The sequence below is a fragment of the Lagenorhynchus albirostris genome, chromosome 12 (genome assembly GCF_949774975.1).
Source record: "Lagenorhynchus albirostris chromosome 12, mLagAlb1.1, whole genome shotgun sequence".
NCBI lineage: Eukaryota > Metazoa > Chordata > Mammalia > Artiodactyla > Delphinidae > Lagenorhynchus > Lagenorhynchus albirostris.
The window spans coordinates 9,802,441-9,825,566 of record NC_083106.1 but is presented as its reverse complement, the minus strand read 5'-3'; the positions used below and the strand labels follow the sequence as shown (position 1 = coordinate 9,825,566).

At 40.2% G+C, this 23,126-nt stretch overlaps 1 protein-coding gene across 1 annotated transcript in view; it reads right to left on the bottom strand.

Annotated features, from left to right (window-relative positions):
* Positions 1–23,126, bottom strand: part of TMEM242 (transmembrane protein 242) — a 44,975-nt gene that overhangs the window by 16,836 nt on the left and 5,013 nt on the right. The window contains exon 3 of the mRNA XM_060167835.1: positions 12,067–12,204. Within this exon, the coding sequence (XP_060023818.1) occupies positions 12,067–12,204 (138 nt within the window). The remainder of the gene's footprint in view (positions 1–12,066; positions 12,205–23,126) is intronic.

The following is a 23,126-nucleotide window of genomic DNA, read 5'->3' as shown; positions in this document are numbered from 1 at the left end:
TTCCCTGGTGGCGCAGTGGTTGGGAGTCCGCCTGCCGATGCAGGGGACACGGGTTCGTGCCCCGGTCCGGGAGGATCCCGCGTGCCGTGGAGCGGCTGGGCCCGTAGGCCATGGCCGCTGAGGCTGCGCATCTGGAAGGGGCCACAACAGTGAGAGGTCCGTGTAAAAAAAAAAAAAAAAAAAAAAAGCTGCTTGTATGAACCATTAAAAAGGAATTATTTTAATGTGGCACAAAACATGAAAAACAAAGAAATTAATATTCATTAGTATGTGTTTAAACATCCTAAATCATATCTAAAAAGTGAGAGTTTAATTTTATGGCTTAGGCTCTGACTGCACTAAGTGCTGTTTTACTAATTCAGCTCATTTATTCTCTGCGATTGGCTTAATAGAAATACTACTCTAGTCCAGTAACAGCAGCCTTACCCATCAAAAAAAAAGACACAAAGGATATTTTTGTGTATGGAAGTTACTTTCAGTTTGAGGCAACCTTAAGTTACCTTTATAAACTCCAAACTGCCAAAACAGATTAACTCCACGTTATAAAGTTTAAAAACTAATTTGCCTCCAGACTCTATCTGGGCAACAAAGAGGGTCAGCAGCATTGGGAATAGTGAAGAAAGAAAGGGGTGTTCTAGGTGGGGGAGCAGCAAGGACAAGGCTCTGAGGCTAGAAAGCACACTGCCTTTCAGCACGGCTAGACCTCTGACCGTGACAGAGGCTTATTAGAGGCACAGCTAGACTCTCAACCGCAGCACTCCTGACATTCTGGACCAGATCATTCTTTATGGGCCTGTCCTGTGCACTGTAGGATGTGCAGCAGCTTCCCTGGCCTCTACCCATTAGATGCCAGTAGCTCTCCTGTAGTTATGACGGCCCAGACAGTACCTCCAAACACTGCCAAATCTCCGTCGTGGGTGGAGGTGGGCGGATGGGACACAGCAAATTTGCCGCACACACCTCCCCCACCCTGGTCGAGAAGCAATGGGTTAAAGAATAAGCAGGGGCCCGATCACACAGGAACTTACAAACGTCTTCAAGGGCCCTGGAATGTATTCTCAAGGCAAGAGGGCGCCACTGAAGTGACAGCGGCAGTGTGATCAGATTTCATCCAACAGAGTTCACTAAGTACCTCCTCTGTGCTAGTAAGCATGGTGCAGGTGCTGAGGATACAACAATGAACGAGGTACACTCCACTCTCTTAGAATTTATGTTCTTTTAGCAAAAACAGATTAACATTTTAAAATGGTCAATATAACTTCATTTTGCAACAAGTGTCGTGAAGAAAACAAAGCAGGATAACATCAGAGAGGAACTGAGTGGTGGGAATGAAGAGGCTACTGTATTTTAATTAGATGGTCTGGGGAAGCTTCTCTGAGGGGGTGAAGTAAATTTGCGTTGAAACCCTGGATGGCAACACAGAGCCAGCCCTGCAAAGACCCAGGGAAGGAGTTTCCTGGGCAAAGCTAGAAAGGCCCTACGCGTAAGGCTGGAGTGCTGAAGGAACAAGAAGGCCCAGGGCCTGGCAGGGCGAGGTGGGCGTGGGATGGGAGAGGTGATGGTGGTGGCTCAAGATGAGGTCAGCGAGGTAGGTGGGGCTACATCCTGTGAGACTTCCTCAACAGGAGATGCTGAAGGGTTTTTAAATAAAGGAGTGACATGATGTGACCTACATTTAAAAAAATATCTACGTGGGAAAAAAAATTCTAGGGGAAGTAAAGGAGAGGCCGAGATACTAGACAAGAAACTGTTTCAATACACCAGGCAAAAGGTGAATGGAGGTGGAGAGAGATGAAAGAGCCAGGCTCTGTTTAGCAGCTGGGCTAACAAGCAGGTGCTCACAGCTTAGGTGAAGGGAATGACGGGAAATGAGAAAATCTACCATGATTCTCTGCTGGGTTTTTGGCTTGAACGACGGGGGGGATGGGAGTGGCACTCACTGAAATGGGAGAGACTAAGGGAGGAACAAGTTAGGGAGGAGGAGAGGAAACCACAACTTCTGGCTGGGATGTGGGGCTTTGACATGCCTGTGAGATGAGATGGACCACGTGCGGTTTCAAGGTAAATCTGAAGGTCAGGCTGGAGCTATGTATTTGGACATTATCAGATTGTATAGATTGTTTTTAATGCCAGGGACTAGGCAAGAGCACCAAGGACTGAGGACAGATGGAGAACAGAAGAGTGCAAGTATGAGGCCACTGGACACTCCAACACTTCCAGGTCTGCAGAGGAGGAGCCAGAAAAGGAGATGAAAAAAATGGCCAGTGAGGTGGAAGGGGTAGAAGCCAAGAGAGGGGAGAATGCTCCCTCGTGTCAAGTGTTGCTGAGAGGTCAAGTAAGAAGGATGACGACAAGACCTGGACCTGGCAAGAAGGACGGCACTGGCGACCCACACCAGCAGTTTTGGGTGTGCTGGGAAAGAAGCTGGACCGAGGAGAAAAAGGAGAGGAAGTGGAGACAGTGATCACAACCAACTCTTTTCAAGAAACCTCTCCTATGACGGGAAGCAGGCACATGGGCTGGTACCTGGAGGAGGACGAGGAACACCGAGAGAAGACTTTTAGAGGTGGGAGAAACTAGAACACGTCTCCACACACTGCAGCAGAGGGAAAACTGATCACCGTCAAAGGCTGGGGATCATTATGGGAGCGAGGTCCTTGGGTAGATGGGGGTGGGAGGCGGGTGGATGCCCTCATGCGTGTGGGGCTTTGGCCGCAGCATGGATATTTCGCCCATGGTAGAAAGGCAGAGGTGCGGGGAAGAGGAAGGCCAGCGCATCCTTGCAGTAGTGTGGGGAAAGGGCTGCGACGGGGCAAAGTGGCAGGCAGGGAGAAGGGACCCTAGCTGTGATAAGCACCTTGGGGCAGGAAGGTGCCCCAGCTACAGTGGCTGTGAGGGTGGGGGAGAAGCAAGACTTGGTGACTGATCAGATACAGGGGTGAGAGAGTGCGGTCACGATAAAGGCCAGCTTTCCAGTCCAGGCAGCATTGCTAGATGATGGATGACACTGCCATTCACGGTGGGTGACCCGGCAGTAGGTTGGGGGGCGAAATGGGGGGGGTAAATGACAGTTCAAGCGGAAACACACGTAACACCAGTGGGACATCCAAGCATCAGTGTCCAGTCAAACGGGCCCGTGAGCTAGGAGCTCAGGGGTCTGGCTGAAGACGCGGTCCTGGCAGTTGTCTGCATGTGGATGAAGCCACTGGAATGGACAGAACCGTGGAGAAAATACCAGGGCAAAGGAGGAATCTGAAGTCAACAGGATGGTGGGAGGTGAAAAACAAGAGCCAAAGTAGGATCAGGAAGAAGTACAGAAAGAATAAGAACTATGAAAGCCCAGAATCTGTTAGCACAGAAGCAAATAGTAACTGATATATCTGAGTCATCAAGAAAAAGTGAAATTACGTTCAACACAATCTGCGTTGTGGAAAGATATACAGCACATTAAAAAAAAAAGATTTCTTCTTAAAATTGTTAGAAGTATTTCAGTCAGGAAATACTGAAACAAAGCTTAAGGGGAAAGCGTGCGCTATCAGGTCTGCACTCCACAATGCTTTGGTTAGAGATCTGCTCATGTGAGACCAATTTTCTATGCTCAGTAAGAAAACCCAAGTGAAATCAAGGCTACCTTCCCTCCAGTGGAGTGAGCCTGGGAACATTCTTGAGGTGATTAAGCCTGGTTTGTGTCAGGCCTGGAACAAGAAGGCTTTTATGGCGGAGCTTATCTTTCCTGGTAAGTGTTGCACATTCTTACTTTATAAAATGCTTTATAAGATGCTTGGGGCCCTATTTTACTTGTAAAAGGAAACTGGTAGGTTTTTAAAGAGGAATCTTGGCAATACGCCAAAACGGCTGATTTCCCCCAACCCTTGGCAAAAAAAAAAAAAAGGGACAGTGCATCAGTCACTACGTCCCATTTTAAACTGAGCAAGTCCCTTTGATTCGGTCTCTCTGTCACCAAATTGCTCCTTGACATTCACACAGAGTACCTCTCACCACCGGGATGCCAAGCCCATTAGAGCTGCAATGGAATGGGAAATAAGGAGTATAGAGATGTTCTTGTCACCTCAGACCTGAATTTAACTGATGCACAGTGCCACTTCCAATTAATTTAAAAATGATTCCAGGAAAAATATTCCTCACTGCTTAAGCTGTTTGAAGGCCCGAGGGCTTGACAGATGGAGCTATCTCTGCAAGATCATGACGACTGTGTTCTGGGCGGTCTAGGAAGTACCATCAGGAAGAGGAAGCAAGGCGGCGGCTGCTGACATAAGGCAGTCAGAATAAGAAACTGAAGCTTTCTTCCTGGGGGCGGAGCTGGTAGAAATCTTTGGAAGCACTGAAATTAGATTAGGCGAGGACACAGAGGGAAATGTTTCAGCCGTGTTTCAGACTTCCCCTGCAGACCACTCAGAAGTGGCTACCATTAAACAATTTGCCAGGAGACTCGAATTTGTTTTTAATCTTTGACCTAAACCAATGAAAAGTATACAGCATGAAGTTTATTTCCTTCTTAGATATCTTAGAAGTTAAAAACTTTTAAGCTTTTCCATAGTTTTATTTTACATGTGGGGTTCAAGCATTCACCCTACAATGCTGCTTTCATTTGAAATAAGTAAACATGGTGTAAGAATAAATGTATTTAATGTGAGATACACCAGAATGTTGGTAAAACTGAAATTAGCAAAAAGTAAAAGAAATTTGACTGTAATTAGCAAAAGCCCTCAAGCTGGTCATAAGGTAATTAAGAAGTGAGCCTAAATATTAATATAAAAGTATGCCTAGCAACAGCTACCAAAAAGAGCTGGAGAAAATAAATTTTATTAGAGTGCATTCACCATCGTCTCAGAGATAAGGTATAATATTACTTCTTTTAAAAGATCTTTCTTATAATACATACAGATGGCCAATAGGCACATGAAAAGATGCTCAACATTGCTAAGTATTAGAGAAATGAAAATCAAAACTACAATGAGGTATCACCTCACACCAGTCAGAATGGTCATCATCAAGAAGTCCACAAATAAATGCTGGAGAGGGTGTGGAGAAAAGGGAAGCCTCTTGCACTGCTGGTGGGAATGTAAATTGGTGTAGCCACTATGGAGAAACGTATGGAAGTTCCACAAAAAACTAAAAATAGAGTTGGCATATGATCCAGCAATCCCACTCCTGGGAATATATCAGGACAAAACTGTAATTCAAAAAGATATATGTACCCCTATGTTCACAGCAGTACTATTTACAGTAGCCAAGACATGGAAACAACCTAAATGTCCATCAACAGATGAATGGATAAAGAAGATGTATATATATGTACAATGGAGTATTACTCAGCCATAAAGAAGAATGAAATAATGCCATGTGCAGCAACATGGATGGACCTAGAGATGATCATACTAAGCAAAGTCAGAAAGAGAAAGACAAATACCATACGCTATCACTTACATGTGGAATCTAAAATGACACAAATGAACTTATCTACGAAACAGAAACAGACTCACAGACACAGAGAACAGCCTTGCAGTTGTTGGGGAGGGAGGGACCGGGAGTTTGGGAGTAGCAAGCGCAAACTATTACATAGAGAATGCATCAGCCACGAGGTCCTGCTGTACAGCACAGGGAGCTCTAGTCAACATCCTGTGATGAACCATAATGGAGAAGAATTTTTAAAAAATCCTTCTTTGAAGAGGAAAGTCAAATGACACTTTTTAGAGAAATATTTAAAATATGTATGTTTTAACATGTTTTATTTTTTTAAAGAAAAAGAGGTCTGGCCTTACGAGAAAAAAGCAACCTATATTAGATGAGGAGGCAAGACTGGGGCTGGAGAGTATTCGTGACTCCAGTCACAGATTATTTCCATAAAAGCCTTTACAGCAGCAAGGTCTTCAGAGAGACACAATAAAGGAAGAAATTTTCCATGTATCAGATTGGCAAAAATTTCAGAGTAATAAAAGCTACTAATGGCAAGGGTGCTAGGAAACTTGTATACATTGCTGGTATCTTCTAAACTGTATAAGCTTTCCTGGAAGGCCATTTAGCAACAAATATTAAAAACATTTTAAAAATACACTTTGATTCAACAATAGCATGTTCTGTCTTTAGAACACATTTCTTGACAAAGAAGAGTACAAAAAGGTGTATGCCTATAGAGGGTCACATGGTGTTTGATAGTAAAAAATTACAAACTAAATGCTGTTGGCTGGAGACCGATTAAGTAAATTATAACATACAATTGAGTACCATGTAGCCATTAAAAGTGATGGAGATTCATACACTCCACTGTGCAAAGATGTTCTTATGAGTATTCAGTGAAAAAAAGTTCCATAGTAGTACAGTAAAACAGTATTTATATATGATTATATGTGCATGCCTATAGAAGCTCTACAAGGATGTTCCTACTATAATAAGTGATTACAATTCAGGGAGATCTTTGGTGATTTTTGTTTTTGACCTTTTCTACACTGATTTTTTCTTTTCATACAATGAGTACATATATATATATATATATATTTATTATTTTTTTTAATAAAAAAAAAGCCATGGGCTTCCCTGATGGCACAGTGGTTAAGAATCCACCTACCAATGCAGGGGACACGGGTTCGAGCCCTGGTCCAGGAAGATCCCACATACGGCTGAGCAGCTAAGCCTGTGCGCCACAACTACTGAGCCTGCACTCTAGAGCCCACGAGTCACAACTACTGAAGCCCACGAGCCTAGAGCCTCTGCTCTGTAACAAGAGAAGCCATCGCGATGAGAAGCCCGCACACCGCAACGAAGAGTAGCCCCTACTCGCCGCAACTAGAGAAAGCCTGCGCAGCAACGAAGACCCAATGCAGCCAACAAACAAATAAATAAATAAATTTAAAAACCCATTTTTGTTTAAAAAAGTAGGTTCTAAATATATTTTTTCTTTGAAAATAAACACCAATATATGTAAATAAAAACAAATACCTCTTATCCCATGGTTAAAAAAACCCTCCATTTATAAGAGTTAATTTTAAAATTTAAATCTCTGGACAATTTAAAGTATTTTACAATAACTGAGAATGTTTCCATTCATGGTTTTATTTCTATCAATGTTTTAGCTCCTGTGAAGACAACTATAAATGACATGCAAATTTAACTACTCCAGGTATCATGAATATATTCTAACACAACCACAGTAAATGTTAGCAGTGGGTGATTCTGACCAGTATTTTGAGATAACTTCAAACAAATGCAGAACACGGGTCCATTAGGCATAAAAAGCTATAGCGATTCCAATCATATCTATCAGGAATTTTTTATACACCTTATGTTTTTCCTTCAAAGGGAAGAAAAAAAAAACAAGACAGCCTAACCATAAATATGCTCAACCTCTTGCTCAATACCTACTATAAATAATAAAAGGTAAAAAAGTTTTAACATGTAAATAACTATAGGTGGCATGTTTTTTTCTTTTGACAACTGGGGGATTACCAGTTAGTATCAATAACGCCCTTACTGCCTGAAGAGCATTTATCTCCACTATTCTCTAAACTTAAAACATCTGCCCTAATAAACAATCTAATCACATCACCATGTTGTGCACTCACATGGCCCGAATGCACCAGGATCATGTGCACAGCTGCAGTAGGGAACCGTGAACCCATAGTGAATGTTCATTCTTTTCACAATGCAGTTCCTGTTATAAAATTAATGCTGCCTCCATCATAACACATGATAAAATACCATAATTCAAAGTAAGTGATGAACCCATTCTGAGCAATCAGGCCATACCCATGGCTGGTCAGCAGGGTGGAGCTGGTGTGGCGATGCCAGGCTGGACCTGCACTGATTCCTACGCTAAGGCAGGCAGGGTGCCACTTTAAATCCTGGGCAGCCTGATCTGCTACAGTTGGCTGACAGGATAGCTTCCACTAGCTCTCCTTTTTTGGAACCTCTGATTAAATGATCTACCACTGTGTAAATTAAAATTTTTTATTTATATGTGATGTATTAAACATGTTCCATGCGAATGAAATTCTGCACTAATTATGAATAAACAAAGAGTAAATCCAAAACATTTCTAATAAACTGAAGAGCTTTGCTTTAAGCCTTTTCAGCCAGCAGATGTAGCTGTGAATTAAAATAGGGAATGCAAGCTGCTCTTGGTCAGCCACTAGATGGCTCCCTTTTCTATGGAACTGGTTTACACTGGAGATTTAATACAATTCAACTATTTTGACACTGGATTCATTCTGATTTACATGCATTTATCTAGAATGATCATCTCAATTACTTACTGAGAGCACAGACCGCAACCATTTTTGCGCAACATTTTTTGACTAAAACTTTTCATTCCTTATAGACACATGACATTTCCTAATGAGAGGAAGTAAACAGCGATAAAAGTTCATCACTGGGGGCTTCCCTGGTGGCGCAGTGGTTGAGAGTCCGCCTGCCGATGCAGGGGACAAGGGTTCGTTCCCCGGTCCGGGAAGATCCCACATGCCGCGGAGCAGCTGGGCCCGTGAGCCATGGCCGCTGAGCCTGCGCGTCTGGAGCCTGTGCTCCGCAACAGGAGAAGCCACAACAGTGAGAGGCCCGCGTACCGCAAAAAAAAGTTCATCACTGGAATCGGCAACCTCATCAAAACTCTCTAAATGCAGAGCTTCCCTCGTGGCACAGTGGTTAAGAATCCACCTGCCAACGCAGGGGACATGGGTTCGAGCACTGGTCCGGGAAGATCCCACATGCTGCGGAGCAACTAAGCCCGTGAGCCACAACTACTGAGCCCACGTGCCACAACTTCTGAAGCCCACACACCTAGAGCCCGTGCTTCGCAACAAGAGAAGCCACGACAATGATAAGCCCGTGCACTGCAACGAAGAGTAAACCCCGCTCACCGCAACTAGAGAAAGCCCGCAAGGAGCAACAAAGACCCAACACAGCCAAAAATAAAAAAAATAAATTAATTAAAAAAACAAACAAACAACTCTCTAAATGCAGAACCGAAATATACCACATTGCTCTCCACAAGCCTCAGGGCAGGGTCATATAATAAGAATTTCCTTGGAAAGTCACCCATAACGCTTAAAAACCTATGCCTTATATACTAACAGTCCACTGGGGAGTGCTGTCTTAGTTCAGTGCCAGGCTCAGGGTAGGCCCACAAATGTCTTTTGAAAAAACAAATTAATAAACACGACTGCTTTTAAAAGATGTGTCCTAAAAAAGTATCAGTGGGTTCATTTTTCTGTGAGACTTCTCGGATGTGGAAAATCAAACTGATATGCCTAATGACTTACCGGTAGGGAGAGGTTATTTGCATTCTCTCTTTTTGGTTAAAGACATGAAGGTGCAATATAAAAGGATTCCAAGTCTCCATACATTCAATAGTGCCAATCAGAAAAGAATCCCACCCCCAAATATTTTATTTAGGTAATAATCCTCTTATCAGTGCCATAATACAAAAACTTTCACATTCTAGAAACTAAAATAGCACAGTCTAGCCCATAAAGCCCAAGTTCTCAAGCATATAATTTAAATAACCTAATTTTGTTGGTCTATGAAAATTTGGATTGATTCATTATGACTCTTCTAAATCAAAGACTGTTCATATTTTCAAATACCTTAAAACTTTACTACTCAATTTATGACCTACATTACTAAACTCTAGAAACATTACCTATCAATTCCATGCACTCAATGTGAAGTACTAACAGACCGTCATTTTAATAGAAACCAAAAGCTTAATAACTTTATTATTATTTGCATGCCCCTCCCCCAAAGCAGATTTCATATGTAGTCAAGGAAGTTTTGTGTACTCCTAGGCAGTTGTGCTTTATAGTCAGCGTAAATTAATAAAAATAAAATCTAGGACTATTTTTTAAAAAGCAGTATTGTTGTTAAAGCAATACATATTTAAGAATTACACAGAAAAGTAAAATACAAAACTCACCCACACGCCCATAATTCTTTCACATATTATCACCAAACATATTTCCTCCCAATCTTTTCCATTTGTTTTCAAATAACTGCTCTCATATGAAAAAAGAATGGCTGGTCCTATACGAGAATGAAGTCAATTGTGATGTTGGGAGGTCCACACTGAAGATACCCAGTAAAACCTGTCAAATGATCAAGACTGTGTGGATCATTCCACAGTCAAAACCAGATTCACTACCTCCTTCCCCTTGCCCCTTCCACCTACTCCTTTATTTCCCACCTTAGCTAAGGGAGGTAAAATTGAAAACGAACCAGGTTCTGCAGACCATCAGACTTAGCTTCAAATCTTGACTCTGCCAATTACAAGCCGTGTGACTTAACCTGAGTCCCTATTTCCTCATTTACAGAATGGGGCATATTAACACCCACTTCATAGTTGTTGTGAGGATTAAATAATGTGCTATGTCTAAAACGTCTGGCACAATGCCTGAAATGGAAGAAGAGATTTTATATTGGTCAAAGCAAAATTGAGGTAACAATAAAAATCATCAAAAATCTTCAGTCATGGGTTTTCTAACTTTTTTCAAGTAATCCCTACTTTATTATTACAAACAATGAGTAGCAGGCAGTTACTTAAAAAATAAAGGTTACTCAGACTAGGAAAAAAGCGACATCTGTTTGTCTATCAGTATATTTTAAGTGAAAAGTACAATAATGCCTATGTAGTTATTATTAAACTAAATGTGAAAAATTCAATAATAATAATACCTATTACTCCAGCAATTCCCTCTCCCTTGCATCAATTCCCCCCTCCACTGAATCACTCCTATCAACACGCACACATGCTGTTAATTCTCCCAACTTAAAAAAAAAAAAAAAACCTCTCTTGATCCCATTCCCCCTTCTAGCTACGACCCCATTTCTTTCTTTCTCTTTACAGCAAAGCTCAAGACTTGCCCATACACACTGCCTCCAAGCTCTCTCCTCCATTCTCCTTCAGATCCACTCCACTCAGGCTTTACCCACCAATCTCAGTGAACTACCAGTTCTCATCCTACATGACTTATACCCAGCATCCTCCTCCTTGAAAGATGTTTTTTCACCTGTCATCCAAGTCACCATTCTCCTGGTTTCCCCTGCTTCTTCAGCAGGGAAACCTTCTCTCATTCCTCAACCTCTAAACCTTAGGAGCTCCTAAACCAAGGGCTCCTTCCTCAGACCTCTTCTCTTTTCTCTCTACATTCACTGCCTATGTGAGCTCATCTGATCTCATGGTTTAAATACTATCCACATACTGATTTAGATCTTCACCTTGACCTGTTCCCTGAATTCCAACTTCTATATCTAACTGCTTGCTTGACTCTCCACTTGGCTATCTAAAATCTACCTCAAACTCGTAAGTCCCAGACTGAGCCCCTGACATGATCCCCTAATATCTGCTCCTTTCACACTAGTCCCATCCGTTTTCCAGTCGTTCAGACCAAAAGCCTGGAGACATCCTTGACTTGACTTTTTCTCTCACCTCCCACATTCAGTTTATACCTACCTTCAAAATATATCCAGAACCTCTTTTCATCAACTCTACTTCTGCCACCCATTCTAAACCACCACCAATTCTCACCTGTCACCAACAGCCTGGTCCACAGAACTTCCTACCAATAGTTTAAATAAAAAGAAGCCAAATATTCCAAATGTACAGCTTTTTACCTTGGAGTATAAGTTACACACACACAGGTACTAGGCTCTTTTTCCAATAATGTGTAAACACATTAATAATTTAAATAATAATTTTAAAATGCTTTATTTTAAACGATGTTTATATATATGGATGTCAAACAGCATAGAAAGTTGTTCCAAATTATTTTACTGAACAAGTAGCTCCCACAAATTTATACAGAACGAACATTTGCTATGCATTAGTCATTACTTAATTATATTTGAAGTTTCACCACCCGTATATATTTAAATTATTTATATGACTTACAAGTAATGAGAAGCTACCTAGTTATTAGTAAAAATTTAGTCAATTCTCTATCATCACTTCACAAGATAGTGAATAAACTGTATGCAAATTTGAAAATCTGGAAGATTTAGACCGCACAAAGTAGAATAAACATTCCAGATAGCAATTATAGGACTGCAGTTACTTACACTGTGAACTCCTAAGGCCTTCCAGACTGCGAAGCTGATCACACCAACCCCACACCAGGCATAAAGTGAGCCCCACCCCAGGGCTCGCAAGGCAAGGGAAGACCCGCTCTCCGGTAAGGCAGCCGTGGCCACACTTCCCTGCAATGAAGACACAAAGGTTCTGGTAAAAATCATCATTCTGAAAGAAAAAATATTTGGAAAGTGTTTGAAATTAATGACTCTCTGTGTCAGCACCATGATACTAGGAAGCCAGACCAACCCAAGTTCATGCACTTAATAACTGCATGACTTAAGGCACAACTGCTCTGACAAATATTTGAGTGTGCAAGGCACCGTGCCAAGATCCGTGCTCGGTACACAGAGCAACTTCTTTCTGACAGAACACTTAAGACCTGGTGAGGGAGGGGGGAAACACAGACAACTAGAAGTAAATTATGACCTAAATGGAAAGGGCAACGACAGAACTGCATATACATACAGGGCACTGTGTACCCAGAGAAGGAGGACACCTGATCGACTTGCAAGAAGGGGAAGTTTTAAGGAAAGCTTCCTGGAAGAGGTGTGCTAAATCTAAATTTGAGAAAAGACTTGTGATATAACGCATTGTGAGGACTTCTAAATATTTATGCAAAATGCCTGACATATAGTAGAAATTCAGCTCCTGGCAACTATTAATAAGAAACTAGAAAAAAAAAACAGTAACCCTCCTCCCAAGTTTCAAGATATAATATTAAGGTAAAAATCTACAATTATACTAATTGAACAACTTTCAGACTATCAGCATAACGAACTTGACTAGAGAAGAATAAGAATGCAACGAGCACTTCAAAAAGGAATAACCGAGGGAGATCCCTGGTGGCCTAGTGGTTAGAATTCCAGGCTTTCATGGCTGTGGCCTGCGATTATGGAAGTGAGATCCTGCGGGCGAGGCCAAAGGGAAAAAAAAAAAAAGAATAACTGCCCCCATTACGAAACGTGCTGGGGTTGGGGGAGGGGTGGGTGCACTGTAAAAAGAGATACTGGGAGGAATGGTGTACTAATTTCTAAAGTCCCTTCCAATTCCATGACTTAGTAATTTATGAATTTATTTATTTTTATTTATTTATTATTTTTGGCTGTGTTGGGTCTTCAATGCTGCGTGCAGGCTTTCTCTAGTTGTGGCGAGCGGGGGCTACTCTTCGTTGTGGTGCGTGGGCTTCTCTTGTTGCCGAGCACCGACACTAGAGCACGCAGGCTTCAGTAGATGTGGTGTGTGGGCTCAGTAGTTGTGGCTCGTGGGCTCTAGAGCGCAGGCTCAGTAGCTGTGGTGCACAGGCTTAGTTGCTCTGCAACATGTGGGATCTTCCCGGAGCAGGGCTCGAACCCATGTCCCCTGCACTGGCGGGCAGATTCTTAACCACTGTGTCACCAGGGAAGCCCCATGTTTAAAATGTAAGTTGACAGTGTATTTTTATTTAAAGGTTTAAACTCTGAAATAAAGAAGATACTCCTCCACTACACTGGTCAGACACTCATTGGAGGACAATATCTAGGGTTAGTGTCTACTAATTTAGGTTAGAAGGAGCTCATAATAAGAAAACAACAAAACAGTAAAGCTCTGGTATGAAGGGAACTAATTTAATTTTTTGTGAAGTATGGTGATTCTATGGATGTGGTGAGCTCTTTTTCCATATCTATTGTTTCATGAATAAAACTGCACAAGTGGCATTCACATGCTAAATGTTTCTTTTTACTATTGATACTATTAAATTACATTGATCAGAAGGACTAAAGCCACATTTTTCCTTATACTGTTAAAGGACCATTAATCTTATTTTAAAATGAGATTAATTTTTTTTTTTTTTTTTTTTTGCGTTACGTGGGCCTCTCACTGCTGTGGCCTCTCCCGCTGCGGAGCACAGGCTCCGGACGCGCAGGCTCAGCGGCCATGGCTCACGGGCCCAGCCGCTCCGCAGCATGTGGAATCTTCCCGGACCGGGGCACGAACCCGCGTCCCCTGCATCGGCAGGCGTACTCCCAACCACTGCGCCACCAGGGAAGCCCCAAGATTAATTTTTAAATAAGATTGCAGGACTGCAATCTCCCAGGGATCCTGTATTTCCAAATACTATATCACAGTTAATAATTTTTTATATATATATATATGCACATAATTATATATATATTGCTCCCTTACTATATGACAAGCACTGTTCAAAGCATTTTGCATATAGTAATTCATTAAGCATTTTACTTCACCTTACTCTGTGAGACATGTACTATTATCCTCATTTTACTAAAGACCAACTAAAGTAGAGAGAGATTAAATAACTTGTTCAAGGTTTCATGCTTATAAAAGCTAGAGCACTTCAGCAGCCTGGCTTTACGGACTAAGTGGAATTTGCCATTCAGTCATTTATCACTTCTGATTCTAAATACAACACAATACAAAATGTAAATGAAAGTCTCTTTTTAAGTGGAAACAAATCATAGCGTAAATTAGAATAAAAACATCATTACTTAGGATAATTCAAATATTTACACTACTGGAAGTAGAGAAAGAAGTGATAATACTTACGGGCCTACTTGAAATGTAACCAAGGGGCATTCACTTTTTCCCATAGTTTGACATGAATATGAAATGTAATTTATCTTTAAAAATTTTTTTAAAGGAGACTGCAGAATTTAGGAAATATTAAGAATTTATTATTTTTCCCTGTGAGCCTGTCTGCTAAAACACATTAAATATCAACGAACAAAAATAGTCAGAAACAATAAAAACTTGAACTTCCTCAAAAGTTGTATCTTATTTTTTTCTGATTATATATCATTGTGGAAAATTTGGTATGTATGAGAAAGCATAAGAATGAATGGAAAAAAACTCCCTTTTATTATTCAGTAAAAACCATGTTAGACATTTTGACATATTCTCCCTCCTTCTGATTGTGGACATTTTAAAAACAATTTAACACCATTAAAATGTTCTTAATCTTCAACTTTCATCCTCTCGTGTCAAAAACTCAAATATTTTTACTGGTTACACGGCACTGATTTATCATAATTTACTTAGCCATTTGTTATTAATGTACACTAGTTTCACTTTCTTATATTAATTTTTTATATTAAAAACTTCTTTGTGCCTAAACACTGACTTGCATTTCTGATTAAGTCCTTGGGGAAAATTCCTCAAAGTAGAATTATTAAGTGGAGAAGCATGAATATTTTATAAGCTGATAAACACTGTAAACTGTTTTTCAAAAGGTTGTTCTAAGTTACAATGCTGTTTTATGAGGACCATTTCAAGTTGGCCTGCATTAGATGGTCTCAGTAAAAATAAAAACATGAAAAAAGAAACCTTTGAAATTTATATAAGACTATTTATTTTCTTTGCGGTACGCGGGCCTCTCACTGTTGTGGCCTCTCCCGTTGTGGAGCACAGGCTCCAGACGCGCAGGCTCAGCGGCCATGGCTCATGGGCCCAGCTGCTCCGCGGCATGTGGGATCTTCCCGGACCGGGGCACAAACCTGTGTCCCCTACATCGGCAGGCGGACTCTCAACCACTGCGCCACCAGGGAAGCCCTATAAGACTATTTATAACTTACATTTCTATTGTTACTGAGAATTATTTGTCCAAGTTATTATAAGTCAATGTTCACATCTTTTGAATTGTATATTCATGTTTTTTGTCCATTTAAAGTTTTCTGATTTGTATATTCTTTCTATATTAATGTTCTTTGAAGCCCTTATACCTATCATATGTGCTATCATATTTCCCTAGTTTGGTTTGCTTTTATCCTTTTATTTTGCTTATTGTTTGTTTGTTTTTGGTCAAAAATGCATTCTAATGCTTTTAAACTTACTAAAATTTCCCTCATCTGGAAATTGGTTCAAGATGGCAGAGTAGAAGGACATGCGCTCACTCCCTCTTGCGAGAGCACCTGAATCACAACTAACTGCTGAACAATCATCGACAGAAAGACACTGGAACTCACCAAAAAAGATACCCCACATCCAAAGACAAAGGAGAAGCCACAATGATATGGTAGGAGGGGCACAATCACAATAAAATCAAATCCCATAACTGCTGGGTGGGTGACTCACAAACTGGAGAACACTTATACCACAGAAGTCCACCCACTGGAGTGAAGATTCTGGGCCACACATCAGGCTTCCCAACCTGGGGGTCCAGCAACAGGAGGAGGAATTCCCAGAGAATCAGACTTTGAAGGCTAGCGGGATCTGACTGCAGGACTTCGACAGGACTGGGGGAAACAGAGACTCCACTCTTGGAGGGCACACACAAAGTAGCGTGCACACTGGGACCCAGAGGAAGGAGCAGTCTCCCATAGGAGACTGAACCAGACCTACCTGCTAGTGTTGGAGGGTCTCCTGCAGAGGTGGGGGCCTGCTGTGGCTCACCATAGGGACAAGGACACTGCCAGTAGAAGTTCTGGGAGGTACTCATTGGCGTGACCCCTCCCAGAGTCCACCAATGGACCCACCAAAGAGCCTGTAGGCTCCAGTGCTGGGTCACCTCAGGACAAACAATCAACAGGAAGGGAACTCGGCCCCACCCATCAGCAGTTTTAAAGTTTTACTGAGCCCTGCCTACCAGAGCAACACCCAGCTCTACCACCACCAGTCCCTCCCATCAGGAAACTTGCACAAGCCTCTTAGATAGCCTCATCCACCAGAGGGCAGAGAGCAGAAGCAAAAAGAACTACAATCCTGTACCCTGTGGAACGAAATCACATTCACATAAAAACAGACAAAATGAGAAGGCAGAGGATTATGTACCAGATGAAGGAACAAGATAAAACCCCAGAAAAACAACTAAATGAAGTGGAGATAGGCAACCTTCCAGAAAAAGAATTCAGAATCATAGTGAAGATGATCCAGGACGACCTCGGAAAAAGAATGGAGGCAAAGATCGAGAAGATGCAAGAAATATTTAACAAAGACCTAAAAGAATTAAAGAAAAACAAACAGAGATGAACAATACAATAACTAAAAGGAAAAGTACACTAGAAGGAATCAACAGCAGAATAACCGAGGCAAAACGGATAAGTGACCTGGAAGACAGAATGGTGGAACTCACTGCCATGGAACAGAATAAAGAAAAAAGAATGAAAAGAAATGAAGACAACCTAAGAGACCTCTGGGACAACATTAAATGCAACAACATTCACATTATAGGGGTACCAGAAGGAGAATAGAGAAAGGACCTGAGAAAATATTTGAAGAGATTATAGTCGAAAACTTCCCTAACCTGGGAAAGGAAATAGCCACCCAGTCCAGGAAGCGCAGAGAGTCCCAGGCAGGATAAACCCAAGGAGAAACACACCAAGACACATAGTAATCAAATTGACAAAAATTAAAGACAAAAAGAAAAATTTAGGAAAAAATGACAAATAAGATACAAGGGAACTCCCATAACGTTAACAGCTGATTTCTCAGCAGAAACTCCACAAGCCAGAAGGCAGTGGCATAATACATTTAAAGTGATGAAAGGGAAGAACCTACAACCAAGATTACTCTACCCAGCAAGGATCTCATTCAGATTCAACAGAGATATCAAAAGCTTTACAGACAAGCAAAAGCTAAGAGAATTCAGCACCACCAAACCAGCTCTACAACAAATACTAAAGGAACTTCTCTAAGTGGGAAACACAAGAGAAGAAAAGGACCTACAAAAACAAACCCAAAACAATTAAGATAATGGTAATAGGAACATACATATCAATAATTACCTTAAACGTGAATGGATTAAATGCTCCAACCAAAAGACACAGGATTGCTGAATGGATACAAAAATAAGACCCATATATATGCTGTCTACAAGAGACCCACTTCAGACCTAGGAACACATACAGACTGAAAGTGAAGGGATGGAAAAAGATATTCCATGCAAATGGAAATCAAAAGAAAGCTGGAGTAGCAATACTCACAGTAGATAAAATAGACTTTAAAATAAAGAATGTTACAAGAGACAAGGAAAGACACTACATAATGATCAAGGGATCAATCCAGGAAGAAAATATAACAACTATAAATATATATGCACCCAACATAGGAGCACCTCAATACATAAGGCAAATGCTAACAGCTATAAAAGAGAAAATCGACAGTAACACAATAATAGTGGGGGACTTTAACATCTCACTTACACCAATGGACAGATCATCCAGACTGAAAATTACTAAGGAAACACAAGCTTCAAATCACACAGTAGACCAGACAGATCTGATATTTATAGGACTTTCCATCCGAAAACAGATTACAGCTTCTTCTCAAGTGCACACAGAACATTCCCCAGGACAGATCACATCCTGGTCACAAATCAAGCCTTAGTAAATTTAAGAAAACTGAAATCATATCAAGCATCTTTTCCAACCACAACGCTATGAGATTACAAATCAATTACAGGGAAAAAAACGTAAAGAACACGAACACATGGAGGCTAAACAACACGTTACTCAATAGCCAAGAGATCACTGAAGAAATCAAAGAGGAAATCAAAAAATTCCTAGAGACAAATGAGGATGAAAACACAACAATCCAAAGCCTATTGGATGCAGCAAAAGCAGTTCTAAAAGGGAAGTTTATAGCAATACAAGCCTACCTAAAGAAACAAGAAACATCTCAAATGAACAATCTAAACTTACACCTAAAGGAACGAGAGAAAGAAGAACAAACAAAACCCAAAGTTAGTAGAAGGAAAGAAATCATAAAGATCAGAGCAGAAATAAATGAAATAGAAAGAAAACAATAGCAAAGATCAATAAAACTAAAAGCAGGTTCTTTGAGAAGATAAACAAAATTGATAAACCTTTAGTCAGACTCATCAAGGGAAAGAGGGAGAGAACTCAATTCAATAAAATTAGAAATGAAAAAGGAGACGTTACAACAGACACCACAGAAATACAAAGCATCCTAAGAGACTACTACAAGCAACTCTATGCCAATAAAATGGACAACCTGGAAGAAATGGACAAATTCTTAGAAAGAGGTAACCTTCCAAGACTGAACCAGGAAGAAATAGAAAATATAAACAGACCAATCACAAGTAATGAAATCGAAACTGTGATTAAAAATCTTCCAGCAAACAAAAGTTCAGGACAAGATGGCTTCACAGGTGAATTCTATCAAACATTTAGACAAAAGCTAACACCCATCCTTCCCAAACTCTTCCAAAAAATTGCAGAGGAAGGAACACTCCTAAACTCATTCTACAAGGCCACAACCCTGATACCAGAACCAGACAAAGATACTACAAAAAAGAAAACTACAGACCAATAACACTGATGAATATAGATGTAAAACTCCTCAACAAAATACTAGCAAACAGAATCCAACAGCACATTAGAAGGATCATATACCATGATCAAGTGGGGTTTATCCCAGGGATACAAGGATTCTTCGGTATATGCAAATCAATCAATGTGATAAACCATATTAACAAACTGAAGGAGAAAAACCATATGATCATCTCAACAGATGCAGAAAAAGCTTTTGACAAAATTCAACACCCATTTATTATAAAAACTCTCCAGAAAGTGGGCACAGAGGGAACCTACCTCAACATACTAAAGGCCATATACGACAAGCCCACAGCAAACATCATTCTCAATGGTGAAAAACTGAAAGCACTGCCTCTAAGACCAGGAACAATACAAGGATGTCCACTCTCACCACTATTATGCAACATAGCTCTGGAAGTCCTAGCCACGGCAACCAGAGAAGAAAAAGAAATAAAAGGAACGCAATTTGGAAAAGAAGTAAAACTGTCACTGTTTGCATATGACATGATACTATACATAGAGAATCCTAAAGATGCCACCAGAAAACTACTAGAGCTAATCAATGAATTTGGTAAAGTGGCAGGATACAAAATTAATGCACAGAAATCTCTTGCATTCGTATACACTAACAACGAAAGATCTGAAAGAGAAATTAAGGAAACAATTCCATACACCACTGCAACAAAAGGAATAAAATACCTAGGAATAAACCTACCTAAGAAGGTAAAAGACCTGTACTCAGAAAACTATTAAGACACTGATGAAAGAAATCAAAGATGACACAAACAGATGGAGAGATATACCATGTTCTTGGATTGGAAGAATCAACACTGTGAAAATGACTATACTACCCAAAGCAATCTACAGATTCAATGCAATTCCTATCAAACTACCAAAGGCATATTTTTACAGAACTAGAACAAAAAATCTTAAAATTTGTATGGAGACATAAAAGACCCTGAATAGCCAAAGCAATCTTGAGGGAAAAAAACAGAGCTGGAGGAATCGGGCTCCCTGACTTCACACTATACTACAAAGCTACAGTAATCAAGACAATATGGTACTGGCATAAAAACAGAAACACAGATCAATGGAACAGGGTAGAAAGCCCAGAGATAAACCCACGCACCTTTGGTCAACTAATCTATGACAAAGGAGGCAAGGATATACAGTGGAGAAAATACAGTCTCTTCAATAAGTGGTGCTGGGAAAACTGGACAGCTACATGTAAAGAATGAAATTAGAACACTCCCTAATACCATACACAAAAATAAACACAAAATGGATTAAAGACCTAAATGTAAGACCAGACACTATAAAACTCTTAGAGGAAAACATAGGAAGAACACTCTTTGACATAAATCACAGCAAGATTTTTTTTGACCCACCTCCTAGAGTGATGGAAATAAAAACAAAAATAAACAAATGGGACCTAATGAAACTTGAAAGCTTTTGCACAGCAAAGGAAACCATAAACAAGATGAAAAGACAACCCTCAGAATGGGAGAAAATATTTGCAAACGAATCAACAAAGGATTAAACTCCAAAATATATAAACAGCTCATGCAGCTCAATATTAAAAAAACAAACAACCCAATCAAAAAATGGGCAGAAGACCTAAATAGACATTTTTCCAAAGAAGACATACAGATGGCCAAGAAGCACATGAAAAGCTGCTCAACATCACTAATTATTAGAGAAATGCAAATCAAAACTACAATGAGGTATCACCTCACACCAGTCAGAATGGGCATCATCAGAAAATCTACAAACAACAAATGCTGGAGAGGGTGTGGAGAAAAGGGAACCCTCTTGCATTGTTGGTGGGAATGTAAATTGATCCAGTCACTATGGAGAACAGTATGGAGCTTCCTTAAAAAACTAAAAACAGAATTACCATATGACCCAGCAATCCCACTACTGGGCATATACCCAGAGAAAACCACAAATCAAAAAGACACATGCATCCCAATGTTCACTGCAGCTCTATTTACAATAGCCAGGTCATTGAAGCAACTTAAATGCCTACTGACAGACAAATGGATAAAGAAGATGTGGTACATATATACAATGGAATATTATCAGCCATAAAAAGGAACAAAATTGGGTCATTTGCAGAGACGCAGATGGACCTAGAGACTGTCATACAGAGTGAAGTTAAGTCAGAAAGAGAAAAACAAATATCATATATTAACGCATATATGTGGCACCTAGAGAAATGGTACAGATGAACCGGTCTGCAAGGCAGAAGCAGAGACACAGATGTACAGAACAAACGTATGGACACCAAGGGGGGAAAGCGGGGAGGGGTGGTAGTGGGATGAATTGGGAGATTGGGATTGACATATATATATATACTAATACGTATAAAATAGATAACTAATAAAAAAACTATTTAATAGAAGACATGAAGAGATTAAAATAAATAAATAATGTACATGACAATTTAAAAAAACATCTTATTGCTACAAAAAAAGCTAACCATCATTGGTGCCTTCGGCAAGTCAGTAATCTTTTTATCATAGTCACATCAGAGATCACTGATCATAGATCACTGTAACAAATAAAGAAAAGCTTGAAATACTGAGGGAATTACCAAAATGTAACACAGAGACACAAAGTGAACAAAAAAAAAACCTTCCCTCATTCAAGTCCCAGTCATTTCTCTTTCCTTCTAGCTGTATTTTTTTTTAAAAAAACTTTTACCCCTAACTTTTTAGCTCAGCTGGTATTTACTTTAGTTTTAATGGAAGTTGATAACTAAAGGGAGTTTACTCCCCCAATAGCTTAGCATCTGCCCCAGCACCACTCTATAGATTAATCCTTCTCCCAACTTATTTAAAAAATTAGAGAGATTTGTTTCTAAGCTATTTTCGTAATGTGAACTGATTTTTTTAAATAACAGAATCACACAGATTTAATTATAGAATCATTAAAAAGCCTTAATATCCAGAAAGTATATCATACTCATTACTTTTTTTTTTTTTTGCAGTACGCGGGCCTCTCACTGCTGTGGCCTCTCTCGTTGCGGAGCACAGGCTCCGGACGCGCAGGCTCAGCGGCCATGGCTCACCGGCCCAGCCGCTCCGCGGCATGTGGGATCTTCCCGGACCGGGGCACGAACCCGTGGCCCCTGCATCGGCAGGCGGACTCTCAACCACTGCGCCACCAAGAAAGCCCATACTCATTACTTTTTATCAAACATTTCTTTACCATTTTTATCTATTAATTCTTCCAGAAAAACCCTGAAACGTTTTGTCAAGTTCTCCAATTCCCATTCATTAGCATTTTCATTAGAATGACATCAAACATTAGCTAACTGGCAAGAGACAGCAAATTTATAACATCCTGTCTTTCATCGGGAAATATATTTCCATTTACTCAAGTCTTATTTTTTTAAGAATTTTCTTTATATTGCTCAACCCATTTCTTAATAAAGGTTTTTTTATGCATGCATTTGTGATTGTGAATGTTATTCATAGTACATAGAAACACTTTATCTGTATCCCCATGCCTAGACCTAGCAGATCTTATCTAATGACATACTTTTTGTAGATATATCCTGGTCCTGACCAGATTTTCAAGAGATTTTTTCTTTAGCCATTTTCTATGATGAAAACAATATACTACTCTCTAATCTTATTCCTTCTTCTCATGTCGCTATAATTTCAGCAACAGATCTCACACAAATGCACTAATTTCTAATTGGCTTGCATTTTCATCCAGAAGCAGTATCATTAACCAAATATTATTACAGCAGGGTCAGTTTACGTGCTTTG